The sequence below is a fragment of the Tenrec ecaudatus genome, chromosome 3 (assembly GCF_050624435.1).
Source record: "Tenrec ecaudatus isolate mTenEca1 chromosome 3, mTenEca1.hap1, whole genome shotgun sequence".
Classification (NCBI taxonomy): Eukaryota; Metazoa; Chordata; class Mammalia; order Afrosoricida; family Tenrecidae; genus Tenrec; species Tenrec ecaudatus.
In genome coordinates, this window is record NC_134532.1 from 183,110,310 (window position 1) to 183,135,433 (window position 25,124).

A 25,124-nucleotide genomic window follows, 5' to 3' on the forward strand; every position below is an offset into this window, starting at 1 on the left:
TAAACCAGGGTCCTCAAACTTTTTAAACAGGGAGGCAGTTCACTGCTCTCAGACCCGTTGGAGGGCTGGACTATAGTTTAAAAAAAAAACTATGAATAAATTCCTATGCACACTGCACATATCTTATTTTGAAGTAAAAAAAACAAACGGGGCAAAAACACCCGGCGGGCCGGATAAATGTCCTCGGCGGGCCGCATGTGGCCGTGGGCGTAGTTTGAGGACACCTGCTCTAAACCTAAGAGCTTGGCCTGTGCGGTGGTGAGGTAAGGGCGGCAGCAACCAATCCTCCTCCTGGCTCGAGGGCAGAAGCATTTCAGGGCATCAAAAGACAAGGAAGGACAAAGCACATCTTTAATGGAATTCCTCGGAAAATTTCCCTACCCACCTCTCTCCAGATTGTAAATGCACTGTTCGCTTGTTTTCGATCGAGCTGTTTCAGGACAGACACATTTGACAAAGGACACGAGAGGAAGACACCAGAGGGCCTTCAAACACCCTCCTTTGCTGGTATGGAACAAGGGCAGTCTGCTCCACCAGGCAGCCAAGTGTGAGGAAGAGATTCCCCACCGGGCAAAGCTACAGACATTGTCCCGGTGCCTGCAGGGCGGGCGAGGGCGCTGGGGGCTAGAAACAGCACACGCAACTCCCACTTGGCGTGAACTGTGGTGCTGGGAGCGCAAGCAGCAGGGACAATGGCCCTCCTGGCCCCAGGCTCCTGGGCAGCCTGCCCTGGATCAATGCGCCACTTAGCCCACACACTGGCTGTTTTTCTGTCCCGGCGGAGCAGTGATAACCGTTGCCACTGGCAGGCGATTTGTGTGTAGTAATGGGACTCTCGGGGTCAGCAGTGCCTGTGAGTTGATTTTTGAATCCAGCCCTAGGATTCTGCGGTGTGGAAGCAGCTGACACGTCTCTCTGTGTACTCACAAGTGTTGCCATTCTGAGCTCATGTGTTCACGCCCCTGGCAGGTCAAAATGACCCTCCTTTATGTCTGTCAGTGTGCAGGCAGTTTCCCCCTTTCTATAAATTGGGATGAAGAGACAATTCAAGGAATACAGGAGACACAATCAAGTGAGGGACGCAGCCCCGCTTTCCCCCACCGCTGCTATCCAGTCAATTCTGACGCACGGGGACCCTAGAGGGCAGAGGAGAATCACCCCTGTGAGTTTCCGAGACGGTAACTCTACTGGAGTAGAGAGCCTCCGCTTTCTCCTAGGGATCAGTTGGTGGGTTTGAACCTCTGACCTTTCGGTTAGCAGCCCAATGTGTAACCCACAATGCCCACCAGGGCTCCTTAAAGTGAAAGGTAAGACTACTCAAAACCACTCATTTACCTTGGTTCAGATTTTTCCAGGTTTAGAAAACTGATTGCTTTGGGGGTGAGGGGGATCATTGAAGGATTACTCGTGTCCCCTTTTTCAGAATGGCTGGCTCTACTAGAGTGAGCTCGCGTTCCTCTGTTGTGAGCACACAGTAGGTGTTCAGTAACTGCTCTCTGGGAGAACACGCGACTACGCAGAGTCCATGACTACAAAGTCTCTGTTCTCCTTTTGCCTCTAGAATAGGTGGCATCTCCAAGTCGTGGTGTGGTGTCTTTGAACTGACATCTAGGTAACAAACTAAGCTCAGTACAAGAACTGATCTGCAAGAGTAAGAATGGGAAATGTAAAGATTAGAAGGAGAAAAAAAATCCAAGATCTGACCAGGGAATTCTCAACATGCCAAGCTTACTGTGCTAGAAATAGGGAAATTAACATTTGCCCGTGGATTTCAGATGAAAGAAAAAGACTCCATACAAGCCACGTATGTTTAAATTAACATCAAGAAATACAATTACAGGTGAAAACCGTGTACATTAAGAGGCACGACAACGCTCTTTCCACCTGCTTTCAATACCATTGTGCAAAACTGCCTGTAGTGTCTTCAGATGGGCCTCTGGCCTGAAGCTCCCCAAAGCTCCCCTCTCAAATGACGGTCATGGACGTGGCTGGGGCCTCCATTTCCTTTAGCCAGGTGGCGTCAGGTGCGGTCACGGTTGTGGCTTCAAACAACTGGCCTGGATATGGGAGACCTGCAGGATGGGCAGCAGCAGCTGGAAGGCGTCCTGGATGTACGTGGTGCTGTTTGAACCCTGCAGAGAGAAGCACGTGGTTGAGCGGATCAATCTCGACAGCCCTTCACAAGTCATCGTGTTCTTGTTTCCCAAACCCCACCATGGCTTCTATGCTCCTGGCCAGGTGTGCGCTTAAAGCACGTGCCCTGGGGTGGAACGCTCGTGACCAGGCGGGGAATGTCCGGTTCGCTGGCCATGTAAGGTCTGAAAAATCAGTGCCAGTGAACATCACACACGTCACCAAAAGAGAAGCGGTTCCAGCCATCACATTAAAGGCGAGTTAAATAAATTTAACATAATAATGACAAGAATTTTAAAAATGTAAATTTAAAAGCAAAAATGAAATCATAAAGACGAGTTATTGAAATGAAAACGAGTTACTGAAATTGAAAACGGTGGCCTGTGTGAGGTCATAAATATCCAAATGGCCCTTGGTAGAACGAAGGGTCCCCGGCCCTGATCTACACACAGGGACAGAAGAATGCACTCCAGATGTAGCAAGTCCTTCCGATGGATGTTTCGGGTCCATGGCTCTCTTTACACCTGTGGCCGGAGATGCCCCGTATCAACCCCACTGCTTTGATGTGACACACAGGCAAAGTGTAATGGAGGCTCTAGTTCATTCTGACTCACATACCAATGAAAACCAGTCTTAGGGGGAGCGGGGAGGGAGGGGAAAAAGAGGACTTGATGCAAAGGGCTTAACTGGAGAGCAAATGCTTTGAAAATGATGAGGGTAAAGAATGTACAGATGTGCTTTATACAGTTGATGTATGTATGGATTGTGATAAGAGTTGTATGAGTCCCTAGTAAAATGTTTAAAAAAACCCATAATGCATCTGATAGTTGGGATAGACAGAAAGAAGAAAATATCGAGTCTTTTACACTCAAACTATTCAACGCATAGGACAATAAAATATGAATGATACCAGTTTAAAAAAAAACCAGAAAAGAAAACCAGTCTCCATCAGGCCCATGGGGGCAGCAGTGGTTCACTGGGAGAATTCCAGTTTCCACGTGGGAGAGCCAGATTCCATTTCCAGCGCCTGCACCTCACGTACAGCCCCCACTAGCTGTCAGTGGAGGCGCGTGTTACCCCGATACTGAGCAGGTTTCAGCAGAGCTTCCGGACACACCTGGACTAGGAGGGAAGGCCTGGCGATCGAATGCTGAAAACCACCCTATGAATGACAAGGATCTGACCTGAAACCCATCTTGGAGATGATGGGGGTCTGGGCAGTGTTTTGTCCCATTGTCCTTGGGGATGTCGAGTTGGGGATGGATGCAAAGGAAGCTAACAACAGCAGCAACCACAACAACACATTAAAGCTAACTGGAGAAGTGATTGGGAAGTAATCCCTGGCAAATCCTTGAACACTGTCGGCCTCCTTGTGCCCTTGGTTGGGATAGCTGATATTACGACTTGTGTTCTGGGGTGATTTAACAGGCAGTGTTAGAGAGGCCATGGAACGTGTACGGTTAATGAAACATGCAGAAACTTCCATCAGAGAAGGGAATACACATTTGACTTCACATTCTTCCTGACATTTGCTAATGCCCCCTGGAGGGGGTCGGGGGAAGGCTGGGGAGAGATTTTCTTGCACGCATTCTGTCTTACTGCCGCTGTGCCCGTCCTCCCGGAGCCTGGCCCGAGAGGAGCGCCGTGTCACTCGTGGCTTGCTCCAGTCCCCTACAGGGCTATGCCCTGAGCAGTAAGTAACACTCCGAGACACCATCTGGTTATTTCTGTATCTTGATTATTTTCCTTAACAGGGAGGCGTGATCCCAAAGTCATGACTAATGAATACATAGATTTGGGGAAATTAAAAACAACAACAATCAGTTCATAGCGACCCCATGTGTGTCCGAGTAGAACTGTGTTCCCACAGGGGTTTCAATAGCTGACTTTTCAGATATAGATCACCAGGTCTTGCTTCCGAGGTGCCTTGGGGAAGATTCAAACTTCTAACCATTCAGCTTAACTCTTTGCACTACCAAGGAGTCCCAAACCAAACCGGTTGCCACTGCGTCCATTCCGACTCGGAGTGGCCTCATTGTGCCAGAGTAGAGCCATGCTGCCACAGGGTTTGTGAAGGCGATGACTCATCAGGAGATCACCAGGCCTTTCTTCAAAGGCACCCATGGGTACATTTGGCCCAACCTCGTGGTTACTAGCCAGGTGCTTAACCATTTGGGGCACAGGTAGCCCTCCAGATTTGAAGCTGTCGAATGTCTAGTTTTTGCAATTCACAGCTACTTTAGACAAGGGAGGAGCCCGAGTGGCATGGTGTGACGTGTTGGGCTGTGATCTGCAAGGTCGGCAGTTCAAAACTACCAGTGCACCATGGGAGAAAGACAGGTAGGGCTTGCCACTCCTATAAAGGGTTGCAGTCTCAGCCACACACAGGGCCAGTTGTACCCTGTCCAACAGGGTTTCTCTGCGTTGTCATTGGCTTGGTGGCAGTGAGGTTCTTGTTTGTTTGTTTGTTTGTTTAGACAAGTTGAACTTGGCTGGTCAACATCTCGTGGCTGCAGCCTTGGGCTGACTGTGGTGCCCGTTTCTCATGGTTGGGCCCTCAATGGAAGCTTTTCCTCCACCTCCCACCCCAAGAACAACTCGTGCCTCTGGCTCGAGGCTGGGAGCTCCGGGCTCTCCTCTCCTGCCATGCATCGCCTCTGCGGCCTGAGGAGTTTCACCCCCCATGCAACTGGAGCTACAGCCAGGGCACGTGTGGTCAGATGGTGCCTCTCTCTCGTCACTTAGCAAGGTGCAGCAGTTACATAATCTGTTGTCATTTTGAGACCTAAGAGTGAAGGGGTGAAGTTTAGCCTGTCAATCAGGTTGCCGCTTGGTGACCTCATCTGGAGGCACTAAGAAAATGAATAGCTCACTGCAGGTGGGACACAAGCTCACGCCCTGTGAGACATTTCTGCAGACAAGACACATGGAGTTATGCTAGAGCCCTGGTGCTGCAGAAGCCACGTGGAGACCCCTGCCAACGCTGAGATACTTACCCTGCCACTGGATCCACAAGACTTTCCACCCCACTGCCTGTGATCCTCCTGCATTTGGTGTCATTGCATGTGTTTTGTGAGTCTGAAGAAGACTTTACAGATTGGTATCAGACATATAGGCTATCAGACTTATGGACTTGAGCTGGACAGGGCTGGGATGTTTTCTCAATATTCAGTTGCTCTTGTATCTAAAGCTCTTTCTTATACACACGAGTCTCCCTGGATTTGTTTCTCTAGTCCACCCGGAGTCGCACACAAGGGAAGGCTAGTTGTCCTCATTTTTGCTGGTCGAATGGCTACAATGGGCTCAAACCTAACAACCCTCTGAGGATGGTGCAGACCTGGCAGTTGCACACAGAAGTTTGTTTGAGTCGGACCGACTCGGAGGCGCCTAACACGGGCTATGTTGTGGCTGTAGTTAGATGCAGTTGAGTCTGAACCTCCTAGCAATTACTTTGACAGGGGAGAGCTGCCCCATGGGGCTTTCTAAGCGGCAACCTTTATAGAAGCAGATTGCCCACTCTTTCTCCCGAGGAGCCGCTGGGTGGATTTGAACCGCCAACCTTTGGGTTAGCAGCTGAGGGTGCAAGCATTGCACCACCAGGGGACCTTGACAGGTGCTTCCAGAAAATAAAAGCCACACCCACTGCCATCCAGCCATTCGGGCTCATAGAACGCCCAAAGGACACCCTAGAACTGCTTCCTGGCTTGCGGGGGCTGTGACTCTCTCTGGGAGGAGACGGTCTCACTCTAATCTCAGGGTGACACGGCTGACCTGACAGTCAGCAGCCCGACATACAACCACCACGCCACCGGGACTCCTCTGTGGTTGTGGTTTGCTGTGATTAGGTGCCACCGAGCCAGTTCCGATTCACAGCGACCCTCGGGACCACAGGAGGAAGCGCCACCCGGTGCTGCGCCATCCTTGAGACGGTTCATATGGCTGAGCCCACTGTGCCAACCCATCTAGCAGAGGACCTCCTTCTACTTCTTCAGGTCTGGTGTCCTTCTCCAGGGACCGGTCTTTCCTGATCACACGTCCAAAGTCTGGGCGGCACTCACTGCCAAGAGCCAATTCTGATGCATGGTGACCCTATAGAAAAGGGAAGAGGGGCCCCTGGAGATGTCCGGAGACTGTTTAACTCTTGATGGGAGTAGAAAGCCCCTTCTTTCTTCCGTGGAGAGGCTGGTGGCTTTGAACTGCTGACCTTGCAGTTAGCAGCCCAACATACAACCCACTACACCACTGAAGTTGATTGTCAATAGAGCGGAGTGGCATGTTCCCCAAACAAACCACTGCTGAGCAATAAATAACCCCTTGGCCCAGCCGCTACACATAGTGTTAAATTGGGCGCCAGAGTCGGCAGCGAAAATCTGTCTCTGCCCGAGAAGACGGCGACAGAAATAACGAGCAAGCTTCGCGTTTCGCTTTATAATTAGTGCTGGAAAGTGAGGTACTGTTGCTTCACCGGAGGGTTTGCAGCTGCACAAACCCGCTCGCTGATAAGACTGGGCTGCCTGGGAGCGGCGACGAGGGGAGGACGTAACTCTGGCAGTTGCCGTGGCCGAGGCGCACTTACCTCTAACAGCACGCTATTGATCATGGGGTTAAGGACCTCCGCCTTCTGGGTGCTCTGTGGAATCAAAAATGGGAAATCGATAGATTAAGTGCTGCTGAGTCACGGGTTGCCATGTGGACCGCGAGAGGCTTGCGCCATGCGGGAGGAACACGGCTCCGCACAGGACACCACGCTTCCATTGTGGTGCTTCAGGCACACGGTCACATCTGCTTTCCACAGAATCCTCCCATTTCGGCTGGAGAAAGTCAGCCCCAGTAGAAGCCCCGGTTGAAAGAGGGTAACAGGAATCAGAATGGCCGAGCAGCCGGTTTAAGGGAAGACAACTGGGAATGGGGGCCAGCCTTGGAAAGCTTCCCGGACAACAGCTGTTCTGCTGTCAGCGGTATCAAAGGGTGGGCTCCTGTCTTGATTTACAGTTTGGGGGTTTTGTCCATTGGAGGGCGTTTTCGCTAACGTCGTTCACTTCGTTTTTGTTTTGAAATATGACAATAAATATCATCTCTCCTGATAGTTCAACTTGTCACATGCGAGACCAGTCCCTCAGCTGCCTAACCTGAGGCCCCGGTCCTGCTTTGGAATCTTTTTTCTCTTAAATGCAAATATGGATTCTTGGTGATAAGACGTCAAGTATAGTAGTCAACATGACATTCTATAGATCTGAAGTTGCAAAACAAACAAACAAACCCCCAAACACAGATGTATGTAAAAATACTTGGGACCTGGTATGAAGGAAGGGCTCAAAAAGTAGGGGCGGAATGAGGAGCCCTGGCAGCCTATGCAATGGTTCCAGCCTGGGGGTTGAGCGACCCTCTCACAGGGGTTGCCCGAGTCGTAACAGTAGCAAAGTCACAGGGATGAAGTAGCAACAAAAGTAATTTTATGGCTGGGGGGTGGGGTGGTGACCACCACATGAGGAACTGTATCAAAGGGTGGTGGCATTAGGAAGGTTGAGAACCACTGGCGGAATGGTTACCCATTTGGTTGCTTACTGCAAGATCAGCAGTTCGAAACCCCCAGCCGCTCCTGGGCAGGGAGCTCGGTTCGCTTGCTCCTGAGTGACAGCTCTGCTATGATCACAGCAAACCTGGGAGCGCTGGGACTCGGCCCGGCACAGCCTCTCGCTGCTTTTTCATCGCATGTCTTCCTGGGAAACAGTGGCAGTTCCTTTCCTCTGATAGGCGTCCGCCTCACCAGGGTTCCGGAGTCTATAGGCTTTATTTCTTGCTGTCGGCCTATCCATCAACAGTCTTCACTATCTAAAATGTCCAATCTGCTCTCAGCCCATCAGTCATGAAAAAGACCGAAGGGAAAAAAAAAAACCCAAACAAACGGAGAGCGATCATAACAGACTGCTTTCCCTTCCTGGGCCTGGAAGAACTGAAGGTAAATGCACGTATATAAATCAAACATTTCTTCACAGAGCAGTCTGCTCTCGGGGACTCAGCTCTCGTCGAGGGTGGAGCAGGGGCTTGGGGCAACAACCACAACGGAGACTTGGGAAGCAGACTCTTTAAAAACCCAGGCAGCTCAGTACGTGACCAGAAAGAAAATCCATTCTGGTATTTGCTTTTATGTTTATTTGATTATCAATAAGCCTCTAAAATATAATCAAATGAGGGTCATAAAATGACATTGGTTTTCGGAATCAATGAGATGTGCACGCGATTCAAATGGCCTCTGGAGAGCAAGCTGCAGTCGTTAGCGTCCAGTGATGAATAATGGCCGTTGTACAGAGCTGACTGATGCAAACCATCCATCACCGCCCAGGCTCCAGGGCATTGTGGTGAGATGGCATTTCCTAATAAGCTCTATTCGAGGCTTAGATTTTTCTTTCTCCAGACAACAGCTCGCCTGATTCCAGTGGGTTTGAACTGCTGTGGTTGTGGTTGACAGGTCAGCACGTACCCTACAGAGACTGGGAGCTAATGCTCAGAGGCTGGTTGGCTTGCTGGTAATGAACTAGGCTGCGGTCAACCCTGTCCAGGGAGTCACTATGAATCAGCCTCGATTAGTCCATGGCACTGAGTTGTTTTGTTTTTAGTGAATTTGGGTCATTTAGAGATGAGTAGGAGACAGCCATCTCTTGGGGTGACAGCCAGGTTGACAGTCATGTCCTACTTCATTGAGAGCAACCCTAGGCCCTGGGGAGAGGTGCACTCTGGCAGCCAGGTCTCTATCTTGTGTGGGTGTGTGACCCCACTGAGGAGCCACGCATGCTTTCTTACCCAGGGACCTAGACCTCTCAGTGTGTGTGTGTGTGTGTGAGAGAGAGAGAGGGGGGGGGGACCTAGGGTCTGGGACAGAAGCAGTGGAGTCACACTGGTGGCAGCACTTGAGAGAGGGTTCTTGAACCCAGGGGCTGGGGCCCCAAACTGCTCTCATTCCTGCCTTCTGAGGCCTATGAGGTCAGCGTGCTCTGCCTTCCTCTCCTTTCTCTCCTAAAGTCCCTTCTGTCTCAATCATTCAGCACTTGTTTGTTACTTGCAGTCAAACTCAAACGAAAAATACCACCTAACTAAAACTGGCAGCATGGTGATGCACTGGACTAACGGCAAGGTCAGCAGCTCAAAACCACCAGCAGCTCCACAGGAGAAAGACGAGGCCCTTGGAAACCCACAGGGGGCGCTCCACCCTGCCTGACAGGATCACTCCGACTGGGTCTAGACTCGATGGCATTGAGTTTGGCTTTGGTAATTACAACAAGAAATGCATGCTGCCTTTTCATGGAAAAAGATGCCAACCTTTGCACCCCAGGACTTGAAAGAAAAGTACATAGATTCAAAGGAATAGTTTCCATGTGTCTTCTCTTTGGCCCACCCAGAGGGGGGTGATGGAATGTGACTGATGTTGACAGAAAAATAACCAGAAGCCACACTTCCAAATGAATGCTGAACCTTTCAAAGTTGCTAGCCTGTGAAAAGAAACACTTATGCCAATTGGCAGAGTGTTCTCTGTTGGTTAACACTGAGGTGTGACAATAAGCAAAGAAACTTGTTATCTTGTGTGGCTTTAAAAAAGGGCACTCAGGACCATGGCAATTGAGAATATTCAAAATTAATTATTCTTAAACAGATAATTAAATTATATCTCACAGATATTAAAAAATAGAAGGAATCTGTACTTGGCCCTTAAAAAGAAAACAAATAAGAAAAATGAGGCCCAGAGAGGCTTGAAAACTCACTCAATGTCTGGTGTCTCTAAGAGTCTGGGGCAGATCTCAACCTAAGGGAGCGGTCAGCAGCCTGTCATCAGAGAGGGTACCCTTCTGGCCTCTTGTTAGTAAACATCACGGTCAAGCTTCTGCCTTATAAAGCTATGAAAGGAGGTGTTGCTTCCCTTTCTATGAAAGGAGGGGTTCTTTCCTCACACCATCTCAAAGACCTTGTGGTAGTTACATAATCTGGTGTCAACTTGCGGAGGGGTGGAGTCTAACCTGTTAATCAGGTCGCAGCTTGATGATCTCATTGGAGGTGCTAAGGAGATAAATAGCTCATTGGAGGCGGGACACATACTCACTCCCTGCGAGACATTCCTGTTGACAAGACACATGGAGCTACACTGATGGAGCCAGAGCCCTGGAGCTGGAGGAGCCATGTGGAGACCCATGCCAGTGCTGAGATGCTTCCACTGCCACTGGATCCACAAGACTTTCCACCCATTGGCCTGTGAGCTTCCTACATTCAGGGTCATTGAGTAATGTACAAGTGTAATGTACAATTACTTTTTGATATAAAACTCTTACATACATGAGTGTCTATGAATTTGTTTCTCTAGTCAACCCAGACCTCAAATTAAAAAAAAAACAACAACCCAACTCACTGCCATTGAGTTGATTGTGACTCACAGCAACCCTGTAGGACAGAGCAAAATTGCCCCTTTTGGTTTCCAAGACTTTACATCTCTACAGGAGCAAACAGCCTCATCTTTCCATCTCCCTTGGAGCAGCTGGTGGGGTTGAACCGCTGACCTTGTGGTTAGCCACTCAATGCATTACCCAGCATGCCACCAGAGCTCATTCCTCAAAGGCCTATATCACCTAAAACGAGGGGGGAAAAGAATCAGTAGTCTTACCCCAATAGTGGTTAAAGAATCTGTAAACTTCTTTGATAAAGAGGCCACTTCATTGCACATGGCGGTAGTTAATCTGAAATCGGAAACAAAAACAGGTAGTTGGGAGTTTTCAGCAAAGTAAAATAAGTTAACTGGCATGGTAAATACTGATCTCGAATAGGATCCTTAAAAGAATGGTACTGGGGTTGGAAGATGTTCTACAGGCATGTGTAATGGACCATTTTCAATCATCCTTCATGATTCGCCATCACAGCTGGGTAGTGTTCTGGTTCTTCCCGCAGGCTTCTACGGCCTTGGTCTCTTGTGTTGGAATCAAGAGTGTAAGGAGGGTAAATACGAGGTTTGAGCTCACTTGTGTAGGTGAATGAACTCTCTTCTCCAACTCTGCCATTAAAAACTAAAATAAATAAAGTAACCAAAACAGCGAACGTTCCTCGAGGCACTACAATAAGTATATGGCAGCGTCTTGTCTCAAATCTATCTTCAAATAATCCCAACTATGTGAACTCTTTTTCTTCTTCTTGCTAACATAGCATGTATTAAGACAGTCCTGATTTCTTAAGATGCCCAGAGTGAAAGAAGTGGCTGACTTGAAATCTGAATCTTTTAGTGTGTGTGTGTGTGTGTGTATGTGTGTGTGTGTGTGTCTGCTTGTGCTCACAGGAGCATGCACATACCAGGAGACTGAGAAAAGTTGGTGGGAAAAATGGAGTAAATGAGATTTTTCCAGCAAAGTTTTTGAAGTCCATATGTTTTAATATATAATATATACTATACAGCATATATTATATATGTATGTGTGTCTATATATGTGTGGGTGTGTATATAAGTAAAGTCAGAAGGAAAGTCCCACTTACTTGATCAGAACTTTCGCTTGGTATTGAGCTGGCTTTTCCTCTTCTTGTCCATGAAGAATTAACTCAGCTACTTTATGAAGCTGCTCGATGCAGCGTGCCGTTACTTCTGCCAGACTCTGGATGCAAAGCATGTACACGTCCTGAAACGAATAAGCACCAGGAGGAAAAGGGCCTGCTGAGGAGACGCTTTAAAAATGACAACAAGAACCCTGTCATTAAACAAATGAGATCATTCTTGAAACAAAACAATAAATGTGACATAAAACTTTACTCGAAGATTATCGGAATATCTAAGGTGTTCTCAGTGGAAGTGGAGCCACGAATGGAAGGCCTAGCAGGGAGGGAGGGCCCCAGGGAGGTCAGAAGCCCCATGCGCAGCTGCCTCTCCCAGAACTCGGAGTGGTGCTGGTGCTGACAAATGCAAGCGGGAAAGATGCTGAACAAGCAGGCCTCGATGGGAAGGCTTCCTTAGACTGGTCTAATTTATTTATTAAAAGGTCATTTTAGTGGGGCTCTTATAACTCTTATGAAAAGCCATACATCGATTGTATCAGGAATATTTGTACATATGTTGCCATCATTCTTTTCTAGACATTTACTTTCTAATTGAGCCCTTGGTATCTTCTCTTTTTTCCCTCCCTCCCTCTCCCCCACCCTCGTGACCCCTTGATAAATTATAAATTATGATTATTTTCATATCTCACACTGACCACTGTCTCCCTCCCCCCATGGTTTCTGTTGTGCTTCCCCCTGGAGGGGGGTGTGTGGTTATGCGTCGATCATTATGATCAGGTCTCCCTTCCTTTCCTCCTTGCCACCCCCCCTTCCCCCTACCCTTCTGGAATCACTAGTCCCATTCCTGTTCCTGGATTCTGTGTGTCGTGAGCTCTTTTATCTCTACCTGTGTACCTGCTCCGGTCTAGTCTGAAGTGAGAAGCAGCACTGGGGGCCTGAAGGAGCCAGAGGAAGCCTCAAGGAGCCAGAGGTGTATTGTGGATTTCACCAGTGCTCTGCTGCACCCTGGTTGATCCCTTCCCTGTGATCCCTGGTTGATCCCTTCCCTGTGATCCCTCTGTGATCCCTTCCCTGTGATCCCTCTGAGGGGGGATGTCCATTGTCTACAGAAGGGCTTTGGGTCTCTGCTCCGACCCCCCTCATTCTCAACTGTATGTTTTTTCAAGAGTGCTCTAATTTAAAAGGGGACCCTGTGTCACATGAAAATTCGATGCACGAGGAAGTTATTGCAAACCCCCTTTCTGAACAGAGGCAGGACACACGTGTATAAAGCACGTATAAAACCACGAGACGACAGAATGAAAGCGCGGCAATGAGAAAAGGTGTTTTTTAAAAGCTTCAATTATCTTATTAGTTATAAGGCTTAACGACGTTTTATATTAGCCAATTTGCATAGAAGGTGGAATTTTATCCTAAAGATAAATCAACTATGTTCTTAAACATCCTTTCCCCCCTTCTCCTTTCAATCGTCATGGTAAAGCTGAGGAGCGAGCTAGCGTCCACGCTAGTCTACGGACTGTCTTGATGGCGGCACTTTGCTGCTTGCTGCATCCTCACGTCTACTTCTAAGGGGCACAATGAAGTAAAAATGAAAGCGAAATGGCCTCTGTTCACGGAAGATTACCCTGCTGGCAACAGGGACAGTCCCAGTGCCCAGTCGGGGGCCATCTACCATTAATTTACCTCTACGCCCTTCCTCTTCCTTTCTCCCTTCACGTCCGCGTCAGGGTTCTCCGCCTTCTCCTCCTCTTCCTCTCTGCTTTCTTCCTCTGGCTCTTGGGCCACATCGACCAACACCACACTTTGATCTTCTTCCACCCAGTCGTGCGCTTTCTTCATGGCCTGCAAACCCCACCCAATCAGAGCAATGCATTCATCGGGAAAACATGGAGATGAAGCGACTTCAAAGGACCGAGCGGGTTATTCTAGGGTTGCTAACCACAGGTTGGCAGTTCAAACCCACCAGCGGCTCCTTGGGAGGCACACAGGGCTTTCCAACTCCTGTTCGGAGGTATCGTCTTGGCAACTCACAGGGCAGTTCTACTCTGTCCTAGAGGGGTGCCATGAGTTGCCATCGACTCGGTGACTGAGTTTGGAGCTTTCTGGGGAGGTCGTGGGTTATGTGTTGGGCTGGTGGATCACACCTGCCAGCTGCTCCTTGGGAGAGAGATGAAGCTTTCTGCTCCCGTAAAGATATTGCGACGTGGAAACCCACAGGGGCAGTTCTACTCTGCCCTACAGGGTTACTCTGAACCAGGATGAACCCCATGGCAGTGAAGGAAGATTTCAACTCCAAGACTAGGACTAAACTGCTCCAAATCTGCCAAGGTGGTTCTCTGTACGCGTCCCACGTGGTGGAGTCAATTTCTCAACATCCGCACATGAAAAGCCCTGTGAGGACCCAAGGGGGTGCAAATCTGGTCCTCAACTACTAACTTAAAAGGTTGGTGGTTCAAACCCACCCCACGGTGCCACGGAAGCAAGGCCTGATGATCTGCTTCCATAATGACAAACCCAACCCAACTCACTGCCATCAAGTTGTTGCTGACTCACAGGGACCCTAGAGGGAACGGGAAAACTGCCCCAGGGGGTTGCAGAGACTGTAAGTCTTTACAGGAGAAGAAAGCTCTGCCTTTCTCCCTCAGAGCCATTGCTGGTTTCGAACTGCTGACCTTCTGGTTAGCAGCCCAATGTGCAACCACTGTGCCGCCAGGGCTCCTCCAGAAAGGCAGTAACCAAGAAGACCCTATGAACTTGTGCTACTCTGTAACGCATGGGGGCTCCAAGCATCAGAATCAACTCGATGAAAATCAAAGAAGAAAGAAAGGGGCATGAAATATAAAGAGTATGGAGGAAGCACCACAGGGCCTGAGGATTTTTTAAAAACGTATTAAAGCAAGATTCTGTTAAGAATAAAAGTGACGGCCACATTGGTAGAAAGATCTATCATGTATTTTTTTCATGTTTCATGACCAACCATAAAAGAATAAGAGTGGCTTTTTTTAATGTCGTCTAGAAATTTAGCCTCAGCCATTGTTAAAGCAAATTTCCTCATCTGCCACGTCTCATGAAGCTCTTAATGTTTCACGGACCACGGGAGGCATCTTGCTGGGCGGATGAAGGATGGCGTGCTGTTCTCGGATTCAAGGCAAGTCTTCTGTCTCCAAGCCCAGGAGGGAGAAGCCGCTGGGAAGAGGCCGGCCTGCTCTGGGACCAGTTCATTTCACAGGCGTCCAGAAGCCCAGCCAAAACAACCTTAAAAAGTGTGGCTCTTTGTACTAGGGGAAGCCTGTCCCCACGTCCCCCTGTTAGTCCCTGAATTGAAACAGTGCAGACTCGCCCATGACAGCTGAGGCTCTTTGCTTAAAGCGGGACGGCGTCTGAGTAGACGCTCCCCTCCTCACTTACTTGAAAGCTCAGACATCAAGCCTCAAGAGGTCCAGAGTGCGACTGGCGAATGAACAGGTAGAGGAGAAAACCCAACAAACTCCCCACCGATGCCCACAGGGAGGCCCTAGAGGGGCCCGCGTTCAGAGACAAGGGTTTAGCCTCACTCGGTAAATACAGCAGCAAGCACCTCGCAGACCCTCCAAGCGGTAGCAGGCCCGGCCTGAGATGGATGAGGCAATTTCCCTCCGTGTTCACTGTCACCGACCTGCCAGAATTGGTGACCCCACACGGGGATAAAGACATCACTCATCTCTCCCCCTCATGACCCGGAGCTGCCATCTCCTCGCCCACCTGGGTGAGTGCGGGGCCCGTGTAATCGAACCCAAACCATGTAGGAAAAACAAGACACTTTTAAGCAATTGGGGCGAAGTGTTCTCGTTGAAGCCACTCTCCAGCAAGACCCCGTGCTACTGGCCAGGCAGACGGCAGCCATCACTAGAGAAACCCAGGCTGAGAGGCTGCAGCATTTCCAGAGCGCTGTACCAGCGTCTCAGGGGCCCGGAGACACTCGGTTTCCCTGGCTGGCATGCCGCTTCTCCTCTGGAATTCTGCCATGCCATTTAAAACAAGGCACATGTCAACGCTAGACAGGACTTCCAGGGCTGTAAACCTTTACAGGCGCAGAAAGCCCCGCCTTTCTCCCTCTGAGCAGCAGATTTGAACCCCCAACCTTGAGGGTGGCAGCTCAATGCTTACTGGACAGGGCCTCCATCATTTTAAAGGGGGTAAAAGATTGGAAAGGTTTTTGGGTTACCCTGACTCCCCTTTTCCTCTCCCTCATCCTGAATACAATAACCCCTGGTCCAATTCGGGAGAGAGATGGGGCTTTCTACTCCCGTCAAGAGTGACAGTCTCAGAAACGCAAGGCGCAGTTCTAGTCTCTCTTACACAGTCATTGTGGGTTGGCACTGACTCGATGGCGGTGAGTGTGGTGTTTTGTTGGGGCTTTTTGGCCAATAATGGGCTCAATGACAGTGGAGTTTGCCTTTTTTTTTTTGGTCCGGAGAAGGCAACGGATTTGTTCAAGGTCACAATGTAATCAGTTAGTAAATGTGGCAACTAAAATGCAGACCTCATGACACAACCTTCTCCCTGACCACAGCCTGTTAGGCCGCTTCACCTCTTGCTTGCTAACCCAAACTCCCGTGGTTACAACTGGGGTTCTGGGGGTTTTCATGTCAAATGGATCTCTGGGCTTCTCGGGCTGTAAAAAAAAAAACAATTAACAGAAGACAGCATAACCTTGGAATGAGACGGTCCTAACCTTATTGAGCTTGTCAGGCGTGGCGGCGACATGGATTTCAAAGAGAAGGTCTGTGAGCATGCGAGCAAATTCTTCTCCCCTTTCTTCTAAGCCTGGAAACAGAGAGAGACAGAGCGTGAGGCCCGGTTCACACTCCCGCCCTGCAGCAGGTGGCCCTGGGTTGATAGGCAAGGATGTTGCACCAACTCCGGCAACCAGTTGTCTGCTGGGTGAGGGGCTGTGGATGCCTGGCTGCTCTCACGAAGCCCCTGCCTAAAGGCGGCCTGGGAGCAGGGAGCTCCTCGTCTTGCTCATAGCGGAAGGTGGTCACTGCCGTTTTGTTGAATTTATGGTTTAGAGGAGAGGCTGGTCAAGTTTGGAAACTCACAACGATTTAAAAATGATTCATGAGTTGGAAATACATTTTCACAAACAAATGAAATAGCCATTATCCCAAGAATGTACTTTAAAGTTTTTCTTTAAATCATTTTATTGGGGGCTCTTACAACTCTTAGCACAATCCATGCATAAGTCCATCGTGTCAAGCACATTTGTACATAGGTTGCCATCATCATTCTCAAAACATTTTCTTTCTACTTGAGCCCTTGGTATCAGCTCCTCATTCCCCCCCCCCCCCATGAACCTTTGATCATTTATCTTTTTTTTTTCATGTCTTACACCGACTGCTGTCTCCTTTCATCCACTTCTCTGTTGTCCATCCCCCTGGGAGGGGGTCATATGGAGATCAATCTTATTCAGAGCCACATGTGTACATCCAAAGAGCCACAGTTTGCCGACCCTGGATTACATGGCTTACCACCCACTTTCCAAAAAAGAAAGAAATTACTCAGCTCCCCCGGACAATGCAAACCTTTTGTGCTACAGCCCCCAATCCAAGATAAAGCGCAGTAACTGCTCCTGCAGACCCCTCCACCACCTCATCATCCAGGAGCCCTGGGGGCGTAGTGGTTAGGCGTTGAGTGGCAAACCGCAAGGTCACTGGTTCAAAACCACGGGCTGCTCTGCAGGAAAATGATGAGACTTTCTACTCCTGCAGAGTTTCAGTCTCAGAGAGCCACAGGGACAGTTCGACCCTGGGGATGGCAGTGAGTTGGCTTTGGGACTCCATCCTACGAGCACCCCGGGGGGCAGGATTGCGCACCTTGATTGGAGGAGTGCTGTGCTGGGCACTGCAACTTGAATGATGCCAGGACGCCCTCTTCTCGCCCCAGGGCCGAGTACACCCGGAATTTCCCCGGCTGTTTTACTCTACCTGATGTAATGGACCTGCTATCTCTGCGGGGTTTCTCAGGGTTTCCGAGGATACCACGCTGAGTGATCTGTCTTCCTCCGACGGGAGCTACTCAGGAGAGCCCGTCTTTGCTTTGCTTGTTGCTGAATTGACGGCAGTGGACACAGTCCTTGGGACATAAAATCCCATTACAATCAAGTCGTTTTGGACTCATGATCCTACCGAATAGGGTAGAACTGCCCCGTCGGGTTTCCAAGGACACTTCCAATGTTTCTGAGAATAAGATGCTGAGTTTACTGTTTGGGGAGAATGGAGGGGCTGCCAATCCAGCTTGCTGATGTGATCTGAAAATGGTCAGCTTCCAGAGGGCAGTTGAATCTGCGCTCTAGGGTTGCTTATTGCAAATCAGAATTGACGCTCTCAGCAAGGCAGGCCTTGGCCGCTGCACAAGTAGATTAGCCACATCTCTCTCCTGCAGGGCAGTTGGTGGGGTTGAACTACAGAATTTGCAGTTAGCAGTCCCACGCTTACTTACAGGGAGTGCCACCTGGAACCTAGCAGGTGAAATGAATATTCATTGAGTAACAAAATTGATATCATGAATGGGTAAGCGAGAGATCTTGGAAAGCTATTATCTCATTTTCCCCCATTAATATTTAAAAGACAGTGCTATTTTAAAAGTTTCTGATAAAAAGCGCTCAGGAACTGAATTCCACAGTGGATTTATAGCTTGGGAGGGAAAGGCGTTCTTTTTTGAGGGAAGCAGCCCTGGCTAAGTCTCTGGCTGGTGCATACCTTCCTGGGAGGCTAAGCCACCTGAGAAACGATGATGTAGCACCTGTTGGGCGTGTTCTCTGTTGCATGGACCACATGGTTAACCATCAGTGTGTGAAGAGAGCCAGAGTCACTTGTGGATCTTTGTTTAAAAAAGAAAACACTTGGCTTTGATATCAGTTTATGGTCCTGAAGAATTCCTTTGTCCCTGGGGAGTGCAAATAGTGAAGGAGGTTCGAGTCTTTCCAGAGGGGTCTTGGAAAAAGGCCTGGGATTTACTTCTGAAAAAGCCATCCCGAAAGCCTCTGGGCCCAGCGCTTGCCTGGCATACATGGGGGCTCCGAGGATGCAGAGACCCCGGCAACTGGTGACTGTCGAGTTCACTGGTCTCCCGAAGGACACGGAGGCATGAGTGAAGAGAAAGTGGAGCATGTAAAGTGGGGAGGGTGACGGGGAGCTATAACACAAGGACCTCTTTCTTTATTTTATATTTACAAAGGAAAGGATGTAGGGGGTTGGGGACTTGAAATAGGTGGGTAGCTAGGAAGGTGACCCCTGAGTCCAGAGCTGGAGGGCACAGGGGACCTGGAGTCAAGTTTTCTAGACAGTGGCACCGCGAGTATGTGCACAGCCAGCGAGGGAGTGTCTGGCTGGCCCAGGGAACAGCAAGGGGTCTTCTGGGCTGGAGCCCTGGGAGTGGGTGTGAACCCTGAGAGAAGAGAATGGGAGGGGAGAATAAGAGACGAGGGGGGGTGGGGGGAGACAAAAAGGGGGAGGCACAGGGAAAAAGGAGGAGCAGAGAAAAAGAGGGAAATGAGGGAAGGAGAGAGCGAAAGAGGAGGGAGAGAAAGAGGAGGAAGGGAGGGAGATGGATGAGAGAGGGAGAGAGAGAAAGGACAGTCTTTGCTTACAATGGAGTGGTTGCAAAAGCAAATTGTTTAACTCTAAGGAGGAAAGTGCCGTGTCTGGGGCATGCCGGCACCTAGCCATTCTTCCGAGACTTCCCAGAGGAGCTGCGTCCAGAGCAGAGCCGTCCCTGGTACCTAGTACCTCCAGCTGTAGCAGAAAGGGACTTCAAAGAACAGAAGCTTACTTTCTCACTGAGAAAGGGGCAATGAGATTGGAGGCCTGGCTGTCGGCTCTCTGTCCACTAGGTGAGACAATCCTTGCTCCAGCTTTCCTCAGTTCCCTGGTGACCTGGTGACACCGCATCGACCGCCCCCTCTCCCATCTGTGCTTGCTTGCTCATCTTTGTGTCTCATCTTGTAAACAATCAAAGGTTCGAGACAACATGCTACACTGATCAACCTAACAGAGACAACTCTGTCCCTCACTGAGATTACATCCACAGGGATTAGGATTCCAACCCATGTGAACCCAACCTCCATGGCCAGCGAGTGGAATGGATGCCAACTCACAGGGACCCACAGGACAGAGAGGGCTGCTCCGTACGGTTTCAGAGGCTGCAAATCCATACAGCTTCATCTTTCTCCAGCAGAGCGTCTGGGGGGTTTGAACTATAGACCTGGCTGTTTCCAGGCCAACCCCTAGCCCACCATGCCACCAGGGCTCCTGTCATACATCTGGGTTAGGGAGGGGTCTTCAAAAAGTTCATGGGAGAAAATGGAATTAAAAGAGAATAGGAGGTCTCTCTGAACTTTCTGAAGCCCCCCTCATGTTTTGGAGGGGCATGTAATTTCTAATGAGAAGGTATGAATATCTCTCTCTCTCTCTCTCTCACACACACACACACACACACACACACACACACACACACACACCCCACCCCCACCCCACCCTGTGAAGAATCTCTGTGAGCAAAACACACAACGGGAGCTTTCAAGAATGAGAAGATACGAATCTCTCTCTCTCTTTCTCACTCACACACACATACACACACACACACAACCCACAATAATGAGAAGGTATGAATCAATCACACACACACACACACACACAGAGACATGGAGAGAAAGAGAAGTAGATAAATAGAGGGTAAAATGGTGCAACAAAAATACCTATGACGACAACTTCTGGTCTGTATGGACAGCCAGACAGAGATTCACCAAGGTAAAACATCAGAAAGGAGACAGCAGTCAGGTAAGACATGGGGAAAAATTAATAAATTATTAAGGTTTCACGAGGGAGGGGGGGTAACAATGAGGGGCTGATACCAAGGGCCCAAGTAGAAGGAAAATGTTTTGAAAATGATGGTGGCAACATATGTACAAACATGCTTGACACAATGGATGAATATATGGATTGTGATAAGAGCTATATAAGATCCCCAATAAAAAGATTAAAAAAATAAAAGAAAAATAGAAAGGAATCTTTTAAACTCTCTTCACAACAATGGTAAGCCACATTAAGGACCCATAACAGAATGCGAAAATTATAAGCCACTAGGAAAACAAACATGCAAATCACTAGGTAACCTTATTTTAAACATCGAGGAGTCTGATATTAAGTTTATCACAAATGACAGTTTATTACATTTTTCTGAGACTACCAAATACATTATTTAGATGTTAGTGGGCTTTTAGGAGCGTAAGTGCTTACAAGTAAAAGAAATGGACGAGAATGCCGTTTTCTTCCAGGATTTTTGCTTTGGGGTCGTCTCCTTAGCCCGCAATAAAGAACCCTTCCTGTAGGACCACTTGGGCATTAATCCTTCCACCTCGCTGGAGCTGTAGCACTGGACCATAGCTCACCGTCTTCAATGTCGACCTGCCTGTTCCTCTCGGCCACTTCTGCATTTAGTGCCTGGATGATCCTCATTCAACCATGTTAATTACAGCGAGCAGTTGTTGGGGACCATTCATGGACTTGGTTCCAACTAATCATGACCCCGACGCACAGCAGCATGAAACACTGCCCTGAACCATCCTACGAGCCGGGCTACGTTTGAGCTCGTGGTGGAAGCTGCTGTGCCCATTCATCTCTTCGAAGAGTCTTCCACTCGTGCTCTGATGAGGTGTTATCCAGTCCTTCCAGAAAACACGAGACAAAGTCTTGCCTTCTTCGCTTCCCAGATGCATTCGGGTGGTGCTTCTTCGAACACAGATTTGCTTCTTCCTTTGACAGCCCGTGGTATATTCAATATTCTCCACTGTCACCACAATCCAACAGCATCCTCTTCCTTATTTATTGCCCAGGTTTTGCATGCTGTGGTAGCTATATAATTGTCAATTTGAATATTAAGTATGTAGAGGTAGAGTCTAAGCTGTTAATCAAGATATGGCCAATGGGATCTCTGTGTGTGGGCATGGCCTTACCCTAAGGATTCTGGGAATTGCTGAAATTTCCTCCTTGGAGGTGGGAGACGCTCTGCTCATACCATGGGAGACATAGCAGCTGACAAGACACATGGACCCACCCTGATGCAGCCCTGGGTGCTGGAGAAGCCTTGCAGAGACCCTGCCAGCGCTGAGATGTTTCCAATGCCACTGGATCCAAAGACTGTCTACCCACTCGCCCGTGATCTTCTACGTGTTTTGTGAGTCTGAAGAGGTCTTTATAGACTGGTATTGGACATATGGGCTAAAATCGGACTTATGGACTTGATCTGGACTGGGCTGAGATGTTTTCTCAATATTCAATTGTCCTTGAATATAAAACTATTTTTATACACACATGAATCTCCCTGGATTTGTTTCTCTAGTCCACCCGGACTAACACACATGCAGAGAAAGTGACTGACAACACCGTGGTGTGGGTCACACACATCTTAGTCCTCAAAGAGACACCTGTGCTTTGCTGTACTTTACAAAAGTCTTCTGAGGCAGATTTGCCCAAAGCCATAGGTCCTTTGATTTCTTTCTCTCTCTTATTTTTTTTGCATATCAGAAATGCAGTTTTATTTTTATTTGAAAACTTAAAACCCTGGATGAATGATTTTAGTTTGTAAATTTGATTTTGTTCTTTATACAGAATGGAACGATGTCCCTCATGAATCTTCCACGGGGAGGGTTTTGCGAGCCTGAGGGAAGACGTGGTTTGCACCCATGGGTGTCTCCTCTGTGGGCGAGAGTGGGAGCCAGCGGTGGTGTGTCCTACACAGGAATCAGGACAAGTGACATCGTGGAGTGAAAGAGTGGCCAAGGGTGCACTCTCCGTAGTCAGATTCAAGAAGCAGACACGACCCATAGTCTGCAGAGCAGACCCAGGCAGTCACTTCAGTGAGGACCTGCAGGTGACACCGGGGTGACAGGTTGGGGAGGCCGTCAGGCAGCGAGCACCACGTGAGAACGCGAGGGAGAGCTATGGACGGAGAGGCTGGCACGAGGGATTTTCGCTAGAGCAAATTATCTTCATGTCAACGCCATCATGAGTGTCAGCACACGGAGAGCATGCCAGACCAGATTGTGTGCGGCACGCTACGGGTTCGGGAGAACTTCTTCACTGGCACGTATGAATCATGAATCGTCATGGAAAGTTGGCGTGGTTTATTTTCCCTCCTTCTTGCCATAGTTCAGGCCTGTCTTATTTTGGATGGAGTACAGCATGTATCTACAACTGCATCCTGTAAAAACACGTGAAGACAACGCTCATTCGCTGCCAGACGACGCCCGCGACCTTGTCTACAAACCGCTCCAGCCCTTGTGTCTTTCCTCCTTAAAACGGTCATCAGAGAGCCCAGCATCTCCTCCCAAAGGAAGCGGACGTCAGTGTGCTTTTCCAGGGAGTGGGGCACTCCAACCCTGCCTCCTCTCTCCACTTCGCAGCCATTGGGCCACTGTATCTTCTTCAGCTTGAGAACAGGAAGACTTGTCTTCTCCAACTGCCTCTGTCCCAGTGCTGGGATCCCTACGCAGCCCCACACAAACCTCGCAAAAGTGAGGCCCTGGCCCACTATGTGGCCCGCAGGGCACTGCCGGGCTCCAGGCCTGGGCCATGTGACCGCCTGGGGGGAGCCGTTTCTGGATCGGTGGAGGGTGATTCCGGTGGGTGAGAGGGGGCTTTCAGGGGAGCTGTCCTTTGCTTTCTTGTCTGCTGCTTCCAAGAGGGTCGATTGCAGATCCCATTTTATCATGATGTTGGTTAGTGATCCCATTGTTAGGATTCCGGTTTTCTTTATGTTGCTCTATAATTCAAACTGAAGACTGCCACCTGCATCAGTAAGTCCTTTAAGGCCCCTTCCATTTCAGCGAGCAAAGTTATGTCATCTGCATATTGCCCATGGGTTCTAATGCAGTGGTTCTCAACCTGTGGGTTGGGACCCCATTGAGGGGTTGAAGGACCCTTTCACAGGGGTCACCCGATTCATAACAATGCAAAATGACAGTGATGAAGTAGCAGCTAAAATAATCTTATGGTTGGGGGGGTCACCATAACATGAGGGACTGTGTTAAAGGGTCGAGGCAGCAGGAAGGTTGAGAACCACTGCTCGAAGGGGTCTTCCTCCAGTCTGATGGCTGCATTTTTCTTCACAAAGACCAGCTTTTCAGATTATTTGCTCAGAATGCAGATTGAAAGGCTACAACGCTGACACATACCTTTCCTGATTTTAAATCCCTTGTACGGCTTGGATGACCATCCCTTGGTCTACGTACAGGTTTTTCAGAAGCCCGATATAGTATTCTGGTACTCCCAATCTGATACCCATGTATGTTATGCTGGCTTCTCTGAAGAGGTCAACAACAGCAACATTCATATCTACAACAGGAGAAATTTATATGAAGAAAATGGTTTCACATAGTTGTAGAAGCAGACAAGTCCAGCCTAGATCTAAGACAGAGAGTCAGATGTTAAGTTGGAGGCTTTTCCTGACTTGTGTAGCTTCAGAGGATGATGAACCCGAGCTTGGCAGGAACACCACAGGCTGATGGTTCCAGAGGCATATGAAGCCAAGGTCAACAGGTAAGGCTTGTGACTGCAGAGGTGAATAAATCAAGTCATCACGTAAGAAGGCAGGTCAGAATGCAGGCTGCTAATGGCTCCCAGGATCAGCAGGTAATATGGCAGGATGTTGCCTCAAGTCCAAAGAACCAGTGGTTGTGGTAGTTACATAATCTATTGTCAGCTCGAGACTTTCGAGTAAAGGGGTGGAGTTTGGCCTATGAATCAGGTCGCAGCTTGATGACCTCATTTGGAGGTGCTAAGGAGATAAACAGCTGGTTGGAGGCAGGATACACGCTCAGCTCAGTCCCTGCGAGGCATTCTTGTTGACATGCCACATGGGGATAGGCTGATGGCAGACAGTGCCTCGGAGGTGGCGAAGCCACATGGAGACCCCTGCCAGCACTGAGAAGCTTACAACGCCACTGGCTCCACAAGACTTTTCACTCACTGGCCTGTGATCCTCCTGCATTCAGCGTCATTGCATGTGTTTCCTGAGTCTGAAGAGGACCTTATAGATTGGTATCGGACATATGGGCTAATATCGGATGTACGGACTTGATCTGGACTGGGCTGGGGTGTTTTTCTTAATGTACACTTACTCTATATAAAGCTTTCTTACACACGAGTGTCTATGAATTTGTCTCTCTCGTCTACCCAGACTAACACAGTGGTCGACAAATCAGATGGAAGACTCAGACACTGCAATAAACCTCGCCAGCGTTCCCACAGGAAGTAGGCTTATGCAGGAAGTAGGAAGTAAGTCACTCCCAAGAGAAAACTCCCCTCCAATCGCATCAGGGATGTGACCCTGTAAGGGGGCTGTGCGCCACCCTAGTCTTGTAAGTGCATGGCTGCGCATCATTTCTTCCTTTCACTTCAGTACTGTGCATTCACAGCAAGTTTCTGAGTCTC

The 25,124-nt window shown here is 49.0% G+C and overlaps 1 protein-coding gene across 2 annotated transcripts in view; it reads right to left on the minus strand.

Annotated features, from left to right (window-relative positions):
- Nucleotides 1-1,794: 1,794 nt before the first annotated feature.
- FAM114A1 (family with sequence similarity 114 member A1) overlaps nt 1,795-25,124 on the minus strand; it is an 81,518-nt gene continuing 58,188 nt past the window's right edge. For both annotated transcript variants that reach the window (XM_075544438.1, XM_075544437.1), the window contains exons 9-14: nt 16,367-16,458; nt 13,336-13,494; nt 11,638-11,777; nt 10,781-10,853; nt 6,710-6,763; nt 1,795-2,132 (exon numbers count right to left, since the gene is read on the minus strand). In XM_075544438.1, the coding sequence (XP_075400553.1) occupies nt 2,031-2,132; nt 6,710-6,763; nt 10,781-10,853; nt 11,638-11,777; nt 13,336-13,494; nt 16,367-16,458 (620 nt within the window). In that variant the 3' untranslated portion in view covers nt 1,795-2,030. The remainder of the gene's footprint in view (nt 2,133-6,709; nt 6,764-10,780; nt 10,854-11,637; nt 11,778-13,335; nt 13,495-16,366; nt 16,459-25,124) is intronic.